General features: G+C 47.3%; 2 protein-coding genes across 4 annotated transcripts in view; one reads left to right on the forward strand and one right to left on the reverse strand.

Moving 5' to 3' along the window:
- ATP6V0A4 (ATPase H+ transporting V0 subunit a4) overlaps positions 1-3,990 on the reverse strand; it is a 91,754-nt gene extending 87,764 nt beyond the window's left edge. For 2 of the 3 annotated variants that reach the window (XM_054494693.1, XM_063667872.1), the window contains exon 1: positions 3,945-3,990. The gene's annotated coding sequence lies outside the window, so the exon portion shown is untranslated. Of the gene's footprint in view, positions 1-3,897 lie in introns of all 3 variants that reach the window. The other variant, XM_054494694.1, reaches the window with a different exon arrangement.
- On the forward strand, positions 3,905-12,880 carry TMEM213 (transmembrane protein 213). Its single transcript, XM_054494697.2, has 3 exons — positions 3,905-4,097; positions 7,163-7,234; positions 8,748-12,880. The coding sequence occupies exons 1-3, from the start codon at positions 4,016-4,018 to the stop codon at positions 8,915-8,917; spliced, it is 324 nt and encodes a 107-aa protein (XP_054350672.1). The 5' UTR covers positions 3,905-4,015; the 3' UTR covers positions 8,918-12,880.
- Positions 12,881-13,645: the final 765 nt, after the last annotated feature.

Genomic DNA, 13,645 nt, shown 5'->3' on the forward strand with positions numbered 1-13,645 from the left:
ATTGAGGGGCAGGGAGTGGGTTAACTCCTCCACAAACTAAGTGCTGCTCAGGTCCACATCTAGATGTTTCGGTCCCACAACCACCCAGAGCCTGACATTATTTTGTAAAAACAGATCCTGACAGAGCCAGGAGCAAGAAGAGCCGTCAACCCCATCTCTGTGAGGGAGCTGGGGCTTGGCAGGCACAGGCTTGGTTAGGGCCACAATTCTCCTCTGAATGGATTTTGGGTTAACTGGAGATGAGCAACCCAAGTTCAAGGTCAGAGGTCTTTTCCCCGAGATGGACAGGAGGCAACGGGGCCTATCAGAATCACAAGAGAAGCTTCATTAACATAAAATATTCTTCCCTGGGCCATTCCAGGCCACAGACTGCAGGTTTTCCATCTTTTAGCCCTGGAAACTCTCTGCCTACTTCTTTTCTTTCTCACATGAAATCTTATCAGGGATAACAGGTGAAACTGGAAGCAGTGAGAGCCCTGGAATCCCACTCTTTTGGCTACCCCTCTCTCCAACCACCACCATGGTGCTTGGCCACAGACATTTCAGCCTGAACTTTTAAAATAGTATGTGTAACCAAATACCTATCTCGACCATTAAAAAAAAAGTCTTGAGAAAGTCTAGCTTTGAGTAAGGCAACTTCCTGATACGCGCTCCAAAGTAAACCTGATGCAAAATGTATGAGTGAGGAAATGGGCCACATGGAGTTATTAGTTGTAGACCTGCTAAACACAGCAAATACTGGTGACACTCGTAAAGTAAAAAGTGGCCACACACACAGCCCTTTCTTTGGGGTTAACAGTTATCATTGGCCAGCCCAGCTCACCCTATTTTTTATTTTTTATTTTTTGAGACAGTCTCTCTCTGTTGCCAAGGCTGGAGTGCAGTGGCACAATCACAGCTCACTACAACCTCCACCTCCCTGGTTCAAGTGATTCTCCTGCCTCAGCCTCCCAAGTAGCTGGGATTACAGGCATGCACCACCATGCCTGGCTAATATTTCTGTATTTTTTTAGTAGAGATGGGGTTTCACCACGTTGGCCAGGCTGGTCTCGAACTCCTGACCTCAAATGATCTGCCTGCCTCAGTTTCCCAAAGTGCAGGGATTACAGGCATGAGCTACCGTGCCTGGCCCAGCCTATACTATTTTAGAATAACAAAGTTCTTCCGTCTGTAGATAGGAGAATGTTTGTCCTACAAACAGCTCATCTAAAACAGTCCGACATCACATAACAATGATAAAATAGGGAGGGAGGATCAACACATTATCTCCCTCCTCCACATCCACTGCTTGCCAGGAAAGCTTTCCCTGATACGACTTGATAGGATGGTCTCAGCTTAGGCTGCGGATGCTGTTCAATCCACCACTACAATAACCCCAGGCAGGCCATCTTACATGTTTGTATACCTCAGGTTCTGATTCCATAGGAGGGACAGGCTCTGTTCTCGTCAAACACATTAAAATGCACCCAGCGTCCCACATTAGATCGTTTCCGTTTAAACATTTCAAGTAAACTTTATAACTTTGCTTTTGAAACAATTACTTATTTTGCCCAGTTTTTGGTTGTTCAAATTTTTGTTTGTTTGTTTGTCTGGGGACAGGGTCTCACTGTGTCACCCAGGCTGGAGTGCAGTGGTGCCATCTCAGCTCACTGCAGCCTTGACCTCTTGGGCTCAAGTGATCCTCCCACCTCAGCCTCCTGAGTAGCTGAGACTACAGGTGCACACTACCATACCCAACTAATTTTTTGTGGTTTTTTTTTTTTTGCAGAGGCAGGGTCTTACTATGTTGTGCAGGCTGGTCTTGAACCCCCTGGCTCAAGTGATCTTCCCACCTCAGCCTCCCAAAGTGTTGGGATGACACACATGTGCCGATATGCCTGGTCTGTTGTTCAAATTTTCTCAGGTCTCAAACATTTTTGAGATCTTGAAAATCTTGGAGATTCCATGCACTGCTGTTATCCCTAGTACCCATTGGATAAATCAGTCCTGTCCTGTGAAGCTCACTGCAAGGTTTACTTGTGAGGAAAACATCAAGGACAGCATTTGTTCTACTAAGCAGTGTCCTCTCTGTGGGGACCCTGAGTTCCTTGAGCACAAGGGCTGTGTGGTCTTTCTCACCCCCAGGTCCCCACACCAAGAGGCTGGCCTGGCATGCAACTGTTTAATGTTCAACTAGTGGTAATGCCTAAACTGGACTTCTGGGCATTGACTGAAAATCACCCTTCCTAGGGAACGCTGGCCCCATCCCCAAATCCAGGAATATAGGCCACCACTATTTCGTATCTTTGAGCAAATTAGAAAAAAGTGCCTCCCCTGGGCTGTTACACTCCACTAGGAAATCCTTCCTTGGGGCTTACTCACGCCTTCCACGTCTTTCCACAGAGCTGGAGTCCACCCCTCACCCTTACCAGGCCCATACATGTGCAGGAACACTTCCACACATGGCAGGCTGTGTGCACACAGACGATTCCCTTGCCTTTATAGGTGCTACTCCTTTGACTTGAAAAGCCCATCAACTCTAATCTGCACATACAAACAAACTTCAGCACCCAGCCCAAATGTCACTTTCTCTGTGAATCCTTCCCCTATACCTCTCAGGCAGAGTTCATCCCATCCTCCTTTTTATTACCGTCACAGTGGAAGGTACCCCTATTTGAGTCCTGCCAGGTTGCATCAAATTTCTTTCTTCCGGCTTTGGTTCCCTGCGGAACTGTGCTCTCAAGGGGGAAGAGGCGTGTCTCAGTCATCTCAGTCTCCAATGCCTAGGATGAGACTTTTATATACATGATGGGTCTTCAATAAATGTTTTAGACTGAACACAGAGCTCTAGTCAAGTTGCTCCTCAGCTCAAAATCTCTACAGAACCTTCCCCTTTGCTTCCTGACTTTGTTTCAAACTCCTCTACCAGGCACGCAGAAGCTTAGCCCACAGCTCTCCTCTCACCTCCCCACCTCACCTGCCTTGGTTCACCTGTGCTTCCGGGTGCTGCTAGTACAGCCAACCTCTGACACTTCCTTACCTCTGGGACTTTGTTCATCTGTCCCTCTACCTACAATGCCATCTTCCCCTCTCCCCCTGTCAAAATTCTAGCCATCCTTCAAGGCTCAGGCCAAATGCCATTTTCTTTCTTTTTTTTTTTTTGGAAATGGAGTCTCCCTCTGTCACCCAGGCTGGAATGCAGGGGCAGGAGGATCTCGGCTTACTGCGACCTCTGTCTTCCGGGTTCAAGCAATTTTCCTGCCTCAGCTTCCCAAGTGGTTGGGACTACAGGCATGCACCACCACACCTGGCTAATTTTTGTATTTTTATTAGAGACGGGGTTTCACCATTTTGGCCAGGCTGATCTTGAACTCATGACTTCAAGTGATCCACCTGCCTCAGCCTCCCAGAGTGCTGGGATTACGGGGTGAGCCCCCATGCCCAACCTCAAATGCCATTTTCTTCTTGAAGCATCCCATCAGCAGATGTGGCCTCCACTGTTGAAACCCACAGTGCTTTATCCTTCCCAAGCCATTCCTCAAACACGGCTCTGGGGTCGAATGATGCTCGTTTGTAATTAACGCACTTTGAGAGCAGGTATCTCCCAACTTTAGCATAGTGGGTGCTCAGTGAATATTGGACCAAATGGAATTGAGCATCCATGCTACACCTGCAGATGGGAGAGGCAGCAAACTCATGGCCCAGGAACCAGCATGACACAGATCTCTCTTGTCCTCCCCTTGTTTCTCAATAAGGACAACATTTGCACTCAGGGGAGAAGGGCATAGCTTGCCCCTCCCTTCCTTCCTCAGCCAACAGTTTGGCTTCCCTTCTAGAGAGGTAAGAGAAGGTGTGACAGGCCAAGTTTCCTTTGCTCCACCCCGTCGTGTTTCCCCCAAACACCCAGCATAAGTTCACCTCTGGCAGAGTTGCTTTCCAGCTCCTGCAGGTGGGAGTCGGCTCACCTGCAGCAGGCACTCGGCACAACTCCGCAGGACCGGCTCACCTGCACCGGGCACTCAGCACAGCCTCCAGCATGCAGCGCCTCCCCGCTGCCACCCGGGCCACCCTGATCCTCAGCCTGGCCTTTGCCTCCCTCCACTCAGCTTGCTCGGCAGGTAGCGTTATGAGCTTTATTCGTGGCCAGGCTGGGAAGGGGCAGGGAAGGAGGGAAGAGAGGTGGGAGGGAAAGAAGGAGGAGGGGGAAGATTCTTTGGCCAGGGTTGGTCCTGCACAAAGGAAGGAGGAAACAGAAGTTTCTCATCTGAAGGATTAGGCAGGGGGTGGGAGGAGGGGCTGGGGTGGGGGGAGTCTTAGGTTGGCCTGAGACGGAGATCAGATACTCAATTCCTCAGCTAAGGCAGGAGCAGCCACCTCTCTTGGCCTTTGCCACAAAGAAAGGAAAAAGTTATTTGCTGGAGTCTCACCCATCAGGAGACCAAAATGATATCTCTTGGTCTGCTGTGTCCTGAAGTCTCCTTCTCAGCCCCACTGGGCTGTCGTGCTTTGCAATCCTCCCTGTGCACGTTTGTGTCTGACCTTCCCTTTCCTAAGTCCTCCGTCCCTCCCTGCCCCTTGTACTTTCTCTGCCACATTCACAAAACCTGACCGCCAGGAGGGCTGCCATTCACTGTCTCCCACCCTCCTGCCTTGCCCTGCCAGGCTGGGGTCTTCAACTCATGGCAGAGGGACATTGGTTACCATCTCATGCTCCTGGCTTTGATCTTGTTCTCAGCCACCTCAGAGCACCACCACACTCTCTATGCCCTGCAACACTCCTGCTCCCAAAACCAACTCTGCCCCCCAAAGTCCTGTATATGCCGCTGTCATCCTCAGACTCTCTTCTGTAGCCACTGCCAGGGGTGTTGGTGTTGAGTTTCAAGACGTGCGCTCTTGAGCAGCTGAGCCTAAACCCAACTCCAGCTTCCATGACTCACTAGCTATGCGACCTCGAGCAAATCACTTTACCTCTCTATGCCACGTTTCCTCCTTTATCTCATGGGGACAATCATAGTGCTTGTCAAGAGGAATTGATATAATTTCATGTAAAGAACTTAGAAATAGCCCATAGAACACACACAGTGAATGTCAGCAATTATGGTAAGCACATTCATTTTATTTTCCAACTTCACCCCTCCCCAAATAAGAGTGCTGAGTTTCTTTCTGCTTACCCTGACAGTGCCTTGCTTACGATGGGAGCTCAGAATCAGAAGACAAGTTTAACTGCACTGAATCGTTGGGTCTTCCCAGCAGCTTTTCCTGTGGAATAGCCCCAAGTAGGGCCAGTCCCTCCCTCGCTTCTGGCTCTGCTTATAAGGGAGGAGGGTGATGTTTAAATTCTTAGGAATTTTCACCGGGGCTATTCCATTTGAACCACAGAAAATTGCTGATATTGAACAATTTTTATCTATAACAATGGCAATTTCATAAGCTTGAACCTAACCCTAGCATTCAGCCAACTAGGGGTTTTTTCCACTTACTTTGGAAGAGGACAACTTCTATTCTAGGTGTAGAGGTGAGATGAAAGTCAGGGCCAAGGAAGTTATTTGAGTCATAAGGAAAATTAGAATAGTGAGGAATCAGTTTCTCCAAAACAAATAAAGACCAGGCTCTAAGCCATTTAGCTGTAAATAATTTACAGTAACAGATTGCATCGAGGCAATTACTATACTTTAAGCAGGACATTGGAGTGGCTTGGGGGTTGGGTGGCATAAAATTAGTCTCAGCAGCAACCTCATGGCTTTAGCTAAACAGCAGGTTTCTTCTTAACTCGTCCTGCTGTGACAACAAGCTCCTTTGAAGGACACACTGACCCACAGTCAGGGGAGCCTTGAGAGTTTCCACACCCACCACTTTTTTTTTTTTCCTTTTTGCTTTCCCCAAGAAGCAGAATGAACAGCAATATAATTTCTAGGAAGGTTCTTCCAATCCATCTTTTGGTTTCCATCTACCTAGGTCAGCATGAGCACTGTCTAATAATAGAACTTGCACTGAGGGTGGAAATGTCCCATGTCTGAGTGGTGCTTCCAATATGGCAGCCACTAGCCACACGCGGCAATGGAACCCTTGGCATGTGTCTAATGTAACCAAGAAGCTGAGGTATTTTTTTTTTAACTGAATTTAATTTTAATAAATTTAAACAACCAGAAGTGGCTAGTGGCTGCCGTATTGAACCGTGTGGACTTAGAGGTCATCTCTCTTCTTATTGTCAGTTATGGACGGGAACCTGGATGCCTCAGATCCCTAACCCAATCCCACACCCCAAGCCAACAGGACTTTAAGAATTCATGCTAAAGTCCTTTTTATCTTTCCACTCCTTGCTCATGAATCAATCTATGTCTACGTATTCTGGCAATCTCTGGGCTTGCTTGTATGATGTTTAATTTTTTTTGACAGCCATCATTCTGGAGGCTGGAAGTCCGAGATCAGGGTGTTGATGGTTTGATTTCTCCTGAGTCCTCCCTCCTTGGGTTGCAGATAGATGCCTTCTCACTGGGTCCTCACGTGGACTTTTCTCTGTGCATGTGTGTTGCTGATGTTTCTTCTTCTTCTTCTTTTATTTTTTTTTTTTTAGACGGAGTTTCACTCTTGTCACCCAGGCTGGAGTGCAATGGCGTGATCTCAGCTCACTGCAACCTCCGCCTCCTGGGTTCAAGCGATTCTGCTGCCCCAGCCTCCCAAGTAGCTGGGATTACAGGCATGCACCACCACGCCCGGCTGATTTTTGTATTTTTAGTAGAGACGGGGTTTCATCATGTTGGCCAGGCTGTTCTCGAACTCCTGACCCCAGGTGATCTGCTCACCTCGGCCTCCCAAAATGCTGGGATTACAGGTGTGAACCACTGCACCTGGCCTCTTCCTCGTCTTATAAGGACCCCGCCATATTGGATTAGGGCCCACCCATAGGACCTCATTTAAGCTTAACTGCCTCTTTGAAGGTCCCATCTCCAAATACAATCACATTGTGGGTTAGGACTTCAATATATGAAACTGGGGAGAGGGGAACATAATTCGTTCCATAACAGGGAGTTAGCTTTGTTGCAGAAAGCCTCAATATGCCCATGCTGGAGCTTCTAGAATACTTTTATAATACTCACTACTGATTTACAAAAAACATTTCAAAATCTATGCCTGGGAATGGCTTTTGCTAGTGCCTGAGACTATCTCCTATCTTTTCTTCCAGAAGCGAGCAGCAGCAACAGCTCAACCTTGACCAGTCACCACCCAGACCCTGGGACCCTGGAGCAGTGCCTCAGTAAGCTTCTCCTGCCAACTGCTCTAACCCCAGAACTGGCCCTCGGCCTGGGAGGGAAACAAAGGCCTCCCCACTTTCCGTTGATTGGTGTCAGGTGGCCAAGGGCCTGCCTGGCCTTCCTGTGCACCAGTGTGGTTTGTCCCAGAACTATTTGCAGAGCAGGTCTGAAAGGCTTTCTTGGCTCTGATCCCCATCTAGGTGCACAATCTTTGACAGATTGCTTTAATGACCCATCCCAGGTGAGCAGCTAACAATGCCCTAGGTTCAAATCCTTGAAGAAGTTTGGAGGTGGACAGCCCATAAGAAATCATCTAGTCCAACTTCCTCCCAATGCAAGAGCTTGGTTTTGGTATCCTTGGCATACATATTTCTTCTTCTTCTATGCATGTTCTTCCTCTTCTTGCATACTTCTAGCGACAAGGCGCTCACTCAGTAATTCATAGAGCAACCACTATTATGCATGTCTAACTAATAGAAAGTTTTGCAGCTGGGCGCAGTGGCTCACGTCTGTAATCCCAGCACTTTGGGAAGCTGAGGTGGGTGGATCACCTGCGGTCAGGAGTTTGAGACCAGTCTGACCAATATGGTGAAACCCTGTCCCTACCAAAAATACAAAAAAAATTAGCTGTGTATGGTGGCATGCGCCTGTAGTGCCAGCTACTAGGGAGGCTGAGACAGGAGAATTGCTTGAACCTGGGAGGCAGAGGTTGCTGTGAGCCGAGATTGCACCACTGCACTCCAGCCTGGACAACACAGTGAGACTCCCTCTCAAAAAAAAGAAAAAAGAAAGTTTCACTTTATTTTGTCTGGTTCCCTTTATCCTGCCCTCACTGAATGACCGAACGTATTAACTTAGGCACTTAAAGGGAAGGGTAGGCTGGGCGTGGTGGCTCATGCCTGTAATACCAGCACTTTGGGAGGCCCAGGCGGGTGGATCACTTGAGGCCAGGAGTTCAAGACCAGCCTGGCCAACGTGGCGAAATCCCGTCTCTACTAAAAATACAAAAAATTAGCTGGGTGTGGTGGCGCACGCCTGTAATCCCAGATACTTGGGAGGCTGAGGCAGGAGAATTGCTTGAACCCAGAAGACAGAGGTTGCAGTGAGCCGAGATCATGCCATTGCACTCCAGCCTGGGCGACAGAGTGAGACTCTGTCTCACAAAAAAAAAAAAAAAAAAAAAAAGGAAGGGTATTAGGGATAATACATAGAGGTAAAGAGTATGGCTTCAGAGTCCTACAGACTTGGGTTTGAGTTCTCCTTCTGCCATCTTGTGACCTTGGGCAAGTTATAGCCTCAGTTTCTTCATGTAAAATGGGAATAAAAGTCGCACCTGTCGCTTTGTGAGGAAGGCATAAGCTAATGTGTAAAAGCACTCAGCACAGTGCATGGCACGTAGCAGGCCTCATCAGTGTCAGCTACCGTGCTGTGATTGTTCTGTTAATATTAATGGTAGAGAAGCCTGGGCAGGGCTGGTGGTGCATGCCATCGTCCTTGCTGTCCCTTTCCCACCAGACGTGGACTTCTGCCCACAAGCAGCCCGGTGCTGCCGCACAGGAGTGGACGAGTACGGCTGGATCGCGGCGGCTGTTGGCTGGAGCCTCTGGTTCCTCACCCTCATCCTGCTCTGTGTGGACAAACTGATGAAGCTGACTCCAGATGAGCCCAAGGACTTGCAAGCATGAGACCCAGGCTCGGTGCACAAAACAGTGATTGCCGCCAATTTGTGGCTAATGGGGAAGGGGAGCAGGGCTAACATGGTTTCTATTATTTAAGTCATTTTCACCTTTAAGTTTCAGTTACTTTTACAAGGGAAAGAAGAAAGAGCGGGAGAACCAAACGAGGCAAGCCAGTGCTGCCCTTGCATGTCACTCCCAAGGGCCCCTGGGCCTTCTGTGCCCAGGTGACTCCTCTCTCAAGATAGTCCCTCTGGAATTTGTCCTGTTTTAACCTTTCTTCTAGGCACCAAGGGAAGTGCACAAGAAATTATAAGACTTAGTCTCATCATCAACATGTTCAGAAACAAATGCATAACCTTCTCACCAAAAACCAGGTTATTCGCTTCTGTCCCTGGCTTGAGTCCCAGGCTTAACTGTCATTTCAGAATGTGAGAATCAGTCAGGTATGGTGGCTCATGCCTGTAATCCCAGCACTTTAGGAGGCAGAGGTGGGCAGATCACTCAAGGTCAGGAGTTCCAGATCAGCCTGGCCAACATGGTGAAACGCTGTCTCTACTAAAAATACAAAAATTAGCCAGGTGTGGTGGTACACACCTGTAATCCCAGCTACTTGGGAGGCTGAGGCAGGAGAATCTCTTGAACCTGGGAGGCGGAGGTTGCAGTGAGCCAAGATCATGCCACTGCACTCCAGCCTGCGCGACAGAGCGAGACTCTGTATCAGAAAAAAAAAAAAAAGAATGTGAGGATCAGTCGGGCACAGTGGCTCATGCCTGCAATCCCAGCACTTTGAGAGACTGAGACAGGAGGATCACTTTAGCCCAGGAATTCGAGACCAGCCTGGGCAAGATGGCAAGACTTTGTTTCTATTTAAAAATTTTTTAAAGTTAAAAATAAAAATGTGAGAATCCCCTTGACACTCCCACCATCTTCACCCCCACCTCAGGTCCTTCTCCAGCTCTCCTTCTGGCTTCATCCTGTCTTCCACAGCTCTCCTGTCCCACCCATTCTCCCTGCCGGTGCCCTAGTTTTGGCCTTCACTGCCTTCCCCTAGAACACACCAGGGATATTGCATTCTGTCCTCACTGTCTTGAGGATCTTCCTCCCCGGCTCATCATTCCCCATGGGCAGCTGCCAGGGTAGGTGCTGTCACCTCCTGTTGACAACAGTCAGTAGCTCCTAAGGACTAAAACTTCTCAGCCCAGCATTCAGCTCTTTGGAGGAGTCCATCTGTCCCCCAGCACACCCAGGAGTAAGGATTCTGACTGGCCCACTCCTCATCCTGGTGTCTTCAGCTTCTCTGCTGCCATGTTCTTTGCTGGGATGGCTGCTTCCCAACTCCACCTCCAGAATCAAGGACATTCCTCCAAGCCCAACTCGAATGCTTGATCTGCCTGGAGCCTTCCTGGTCATCCTTGGGCGACCTGGAGCTGGTGCTCTTAGAGCACTTCTGCTCTGCCCTGATGTGCAGTTGTTGTGAATGGGCCTCTCCATAGTTTATCCTTCCTCACACCCCTGAGGCATAGTACCCTATTCAAGTTTGTCCAACGAGTGCATGGGTGAATTAATGAATGAACGAACAAATGAGTCTTTGCCCTAGACGACTTAAGGTCCTCACTCTGCATTAGGAGCCTCCATTTTTCTCCAGATGGTTGAAATAACCAGCCTCTGAAGGAGCCAATGGTTTGGTCACTGCTCTCTCAGCAAATTACAGTCACTGTCACTTAGCATGGAGAGTGGACGTTGCACATCACTGTGAAACCTTGCAGAGGAGGAGAGGGCAGGTTTATCAGAAGAAAGAAAGGACAAAATGACTCCTTATGAAGCAATTTCTGCCCTCTGTGAGAAAACATGTATTTAGATCAGATAAACCCTAGTCAAAATACAAAAAGGAAAAATGAAAGACCTCTGAAATAGGAACAATCTCTTGAAGAGGCAAACAACTCAAAACTGCTCAATTGCTCTTTCAGAAAATCTAAGCAAACTTCCCTGACAACAGAAACTGAAGAGATTGCCTGGTTCATCTTGTAGTCTTCCAAAACAGCAGATAATTTGTGAATCTCAGATGTTGAATCAGTACAATGGGATGAATTTCTTGTTCCTAAGTGTTAAATGATCACATACATAAAAGAGTCTGAGCCTGAGCAACATAGTGAGACCCTGTCTCTACAAAAAAAAAAAAAAAAAAAGATTAGCCAGGCGTGGTGGTGCACACTGATAGTACCAGCTACTCAGGAGGCTGAGGTAGGCGGATCACTTGAGCTAGGGAGTTCAAAGCTGCAGGGAGCCATGTTCGTGCCACTGCACTCCAGCCTGGGCAACAAAGTGAGACCCTGTCTGAAAAAAAAAAAAAGTGTCTGCATAATTCCTGGTGCATTTTGTGGATATACAATATGAGTATGTGTTCCATGTTTTTAGAAATTCAAAGGAAGAGTTTCCACAGTATGTGATGGTTTATTTCCCAAGAGATGAAAAGATTCATTAAGGTGCATGCTTTGATTTAACAACTGCAAACATTTAAAAAATATAACAGTGTGTGACATAGCAGTGAGAGTACTATCTTCTTTAAAAAAGGGAAATTAAGATTTATTTCTGGCCAATGTGAACAGAAATAAGTCACTTTATCTCACTGGGCACCAATTTTACACGTGGAAAATAGAAGAATTGGACCAAATCAGCAGTTTCAAGCTGAGTTGCAAAAGTTCATGGAGCCATTTCAGTCGCTTCGTGGAATCGGGGTAGGCATGAGGCCCATTGTTCTTTCAACCACAGCCGCGTGTCATACATTAAACCTTGTGGTAGGATTTTTTTTTTTTTTTCTGCTTCAATAAGTGAAGAGTCAGGGCACCAGTTGGTGTCTGAGATGCCCTCCAGTCTGGGGAACCCCGTAGATTCTTAGACTACTTTGAACTGAAGTATGTGCAGTCTGCCATCTCACATTAAAATGTGGCATTTTGTCAATTGCTTTTCTTTCATCTGCCCAAGACGAAGGGGAGAATGAATCAGTACAACCACTCTTGTCCTTGAGACTGTAAACAAAATGGTTCTATAGTTTGATGGTTCTACTTCCCAGATGCTACCTCTCAGATTTATTCTCAACAGAAAATTTTTTGATTACAGCAGACCAGATCTTTATCTGCCAATAAGTTAAAAAAGATTATCTGGGCTGGATGTGGTGGCTCACGCCTGTAATTCCAGCACTTCGGGAGGCCAAGACAGGAGGATTGCTTGAGCCCAAGAATTTGAGGCCAGCCTGGGCAACGTGGCGAAACCCCATCTCTACAAAAAATACAAAAAAATTATTTGGGACTGGTGGTGCATGCCTGTGGTCCCAGCTACTCGGGAGGCTGAGGTGGGAAGATGATTTGAGCCCAGGAGGTTGAGGCTGCAGTGAGCTATGATCCTGCCACTGCACTCCAGCCTGGGTGACAGAGTGAGACCTTGCCTGAAAAAGAAAAAAATAAAGAAAAGAAAAGAAAATCTGAAAGGGAAAGCAGGCATCAACTTCCAGGGATCTAATAACTTCCTAACTTAAAGCAACAGAACTTACCTAACTTTTGGACTTTTCATTTTAAAACTTTGCCTTTAGCAGTGGACACTGTCCTCAACACAGCTATAGTTTATGTAACACAGAGTCCATATGATATGGGGCATGTCTGTATCAAAATGTCATATGTAGAAATAAAGTATTAAATATTATGACTTTAAAAATCATCATTTAGTGACCGGGCATGGTGGCTCACGCCTGTAATCCCAGCACTTTGGGAGGCCAAGGCAGGCAGATCACCTGAGGTCAGGAGTTTGAGACCAGCCTGGCCAACACAGTGAAACCTTGTCTCTACTAAAAATACAAAAAATTAGCCGGGTGTGATGGTGGGTGCCTGTAATCCCAGCTACTTGGGGGGCTGGGGCAGGAGAATTGCTTGAACCTGGGAGGCAGAGGTTGCAGTGAGCCAAGATCGGGCCACTGCACTCCAGCCTGGGCGACAGAAGGACACTTTGTCTCAAATAAATAAATTAATTAAATTAAATAAAAATCATCATTTAAAAATCTATTCCTGGCCGGGTGCGGTGGCTAATGCCTGTAATCCCAGCACTTTGGGTGTCTGAGGTGGGTGGATCACCTGAGGTCGGGAGTTCGAGACCAGCCTGACCAACATGGAGAAACCCTGTCTCTACTAAAAACACAAAATTAGCTGGCGTGGTGGCACATGATTGTAATTCCAGCTACTTGGGAGGCTGAGACAGGAGAATCGCTTGAACCCGGGAGGCAGAGGTTGCGGTGAGCCAAGATCGCGCCATTGCACTCCAGCCTAGGCAACAAGAGCAAAACTCCATCTCAAATATATATATATGCATATATATATATATTCCTTTTTATATGCATGACACCTAACGCAAACAAAACAAATTTACAATTTTTTATTAACAAATAAATGTTACAGCATGTAAGATTATAAGATTAATCAGCTGGACCTGGTGGTGCACATCTGTAGTCCCAGCTGCTGTGGAATCTGAGGAGGGAGGACGACTCGGGCCCAGTGATTAATTGCTTTGAGGGTGTAATGCCCAATGATCGTGCCTGTGAATAGCCACTGCACTCTAGCCTGGGTGACACAGCAAGACACTGTCTCTAAAATAAAACAAAGCAAAACAAAAAAGTAATCAAAAACAAGTCTTAGGATAGCTTGGGCCTTGTCTTAGTTTGGACTGCTGTAACAAATTATCATAGACTGA

The sequence above is a fragment of the Pongo pygmaeus genome, chromosome 6 (assembly GCF_028885625.2).
Source record: "Pongo pygmaeus isolate AG05252 chromosome 6, NHGRI_mPonPyg2-v2.0_pri, whole genome shotgun sequence".
NCBI classification, from domain to species: Eukaryota; Metazoa; Chordata; class Mammalia; order Primates; family Hominidae; genus Pongo; species Pongo pygmaeus.

Bases quoted from the DNA above. Each gene is read 5' to 3' on its own strand.
- TMEM213 (XM_054494697.2), top strand. From the start codon at position 4,016: ATGCAGCGCCTCCCCGCTGCCACCCGGGCCACCCTGATCCTCAGCCTG. The intron at 4,098-7,162 runs GTAGCGTTATGA...CTTTTCTTCCAG, and splicing joins CCACTCAGCTTGCTCGGCAG to AAGCGAGCAGCAGCAACAGC. The intron at 7,235-8,747 runs GTAAGCTTCTCC...CTTTCCCACCAG, and splicing joins GACCCTGGAGCAGTGCCTCA to ACGTGGACTTCTGCCCACAA.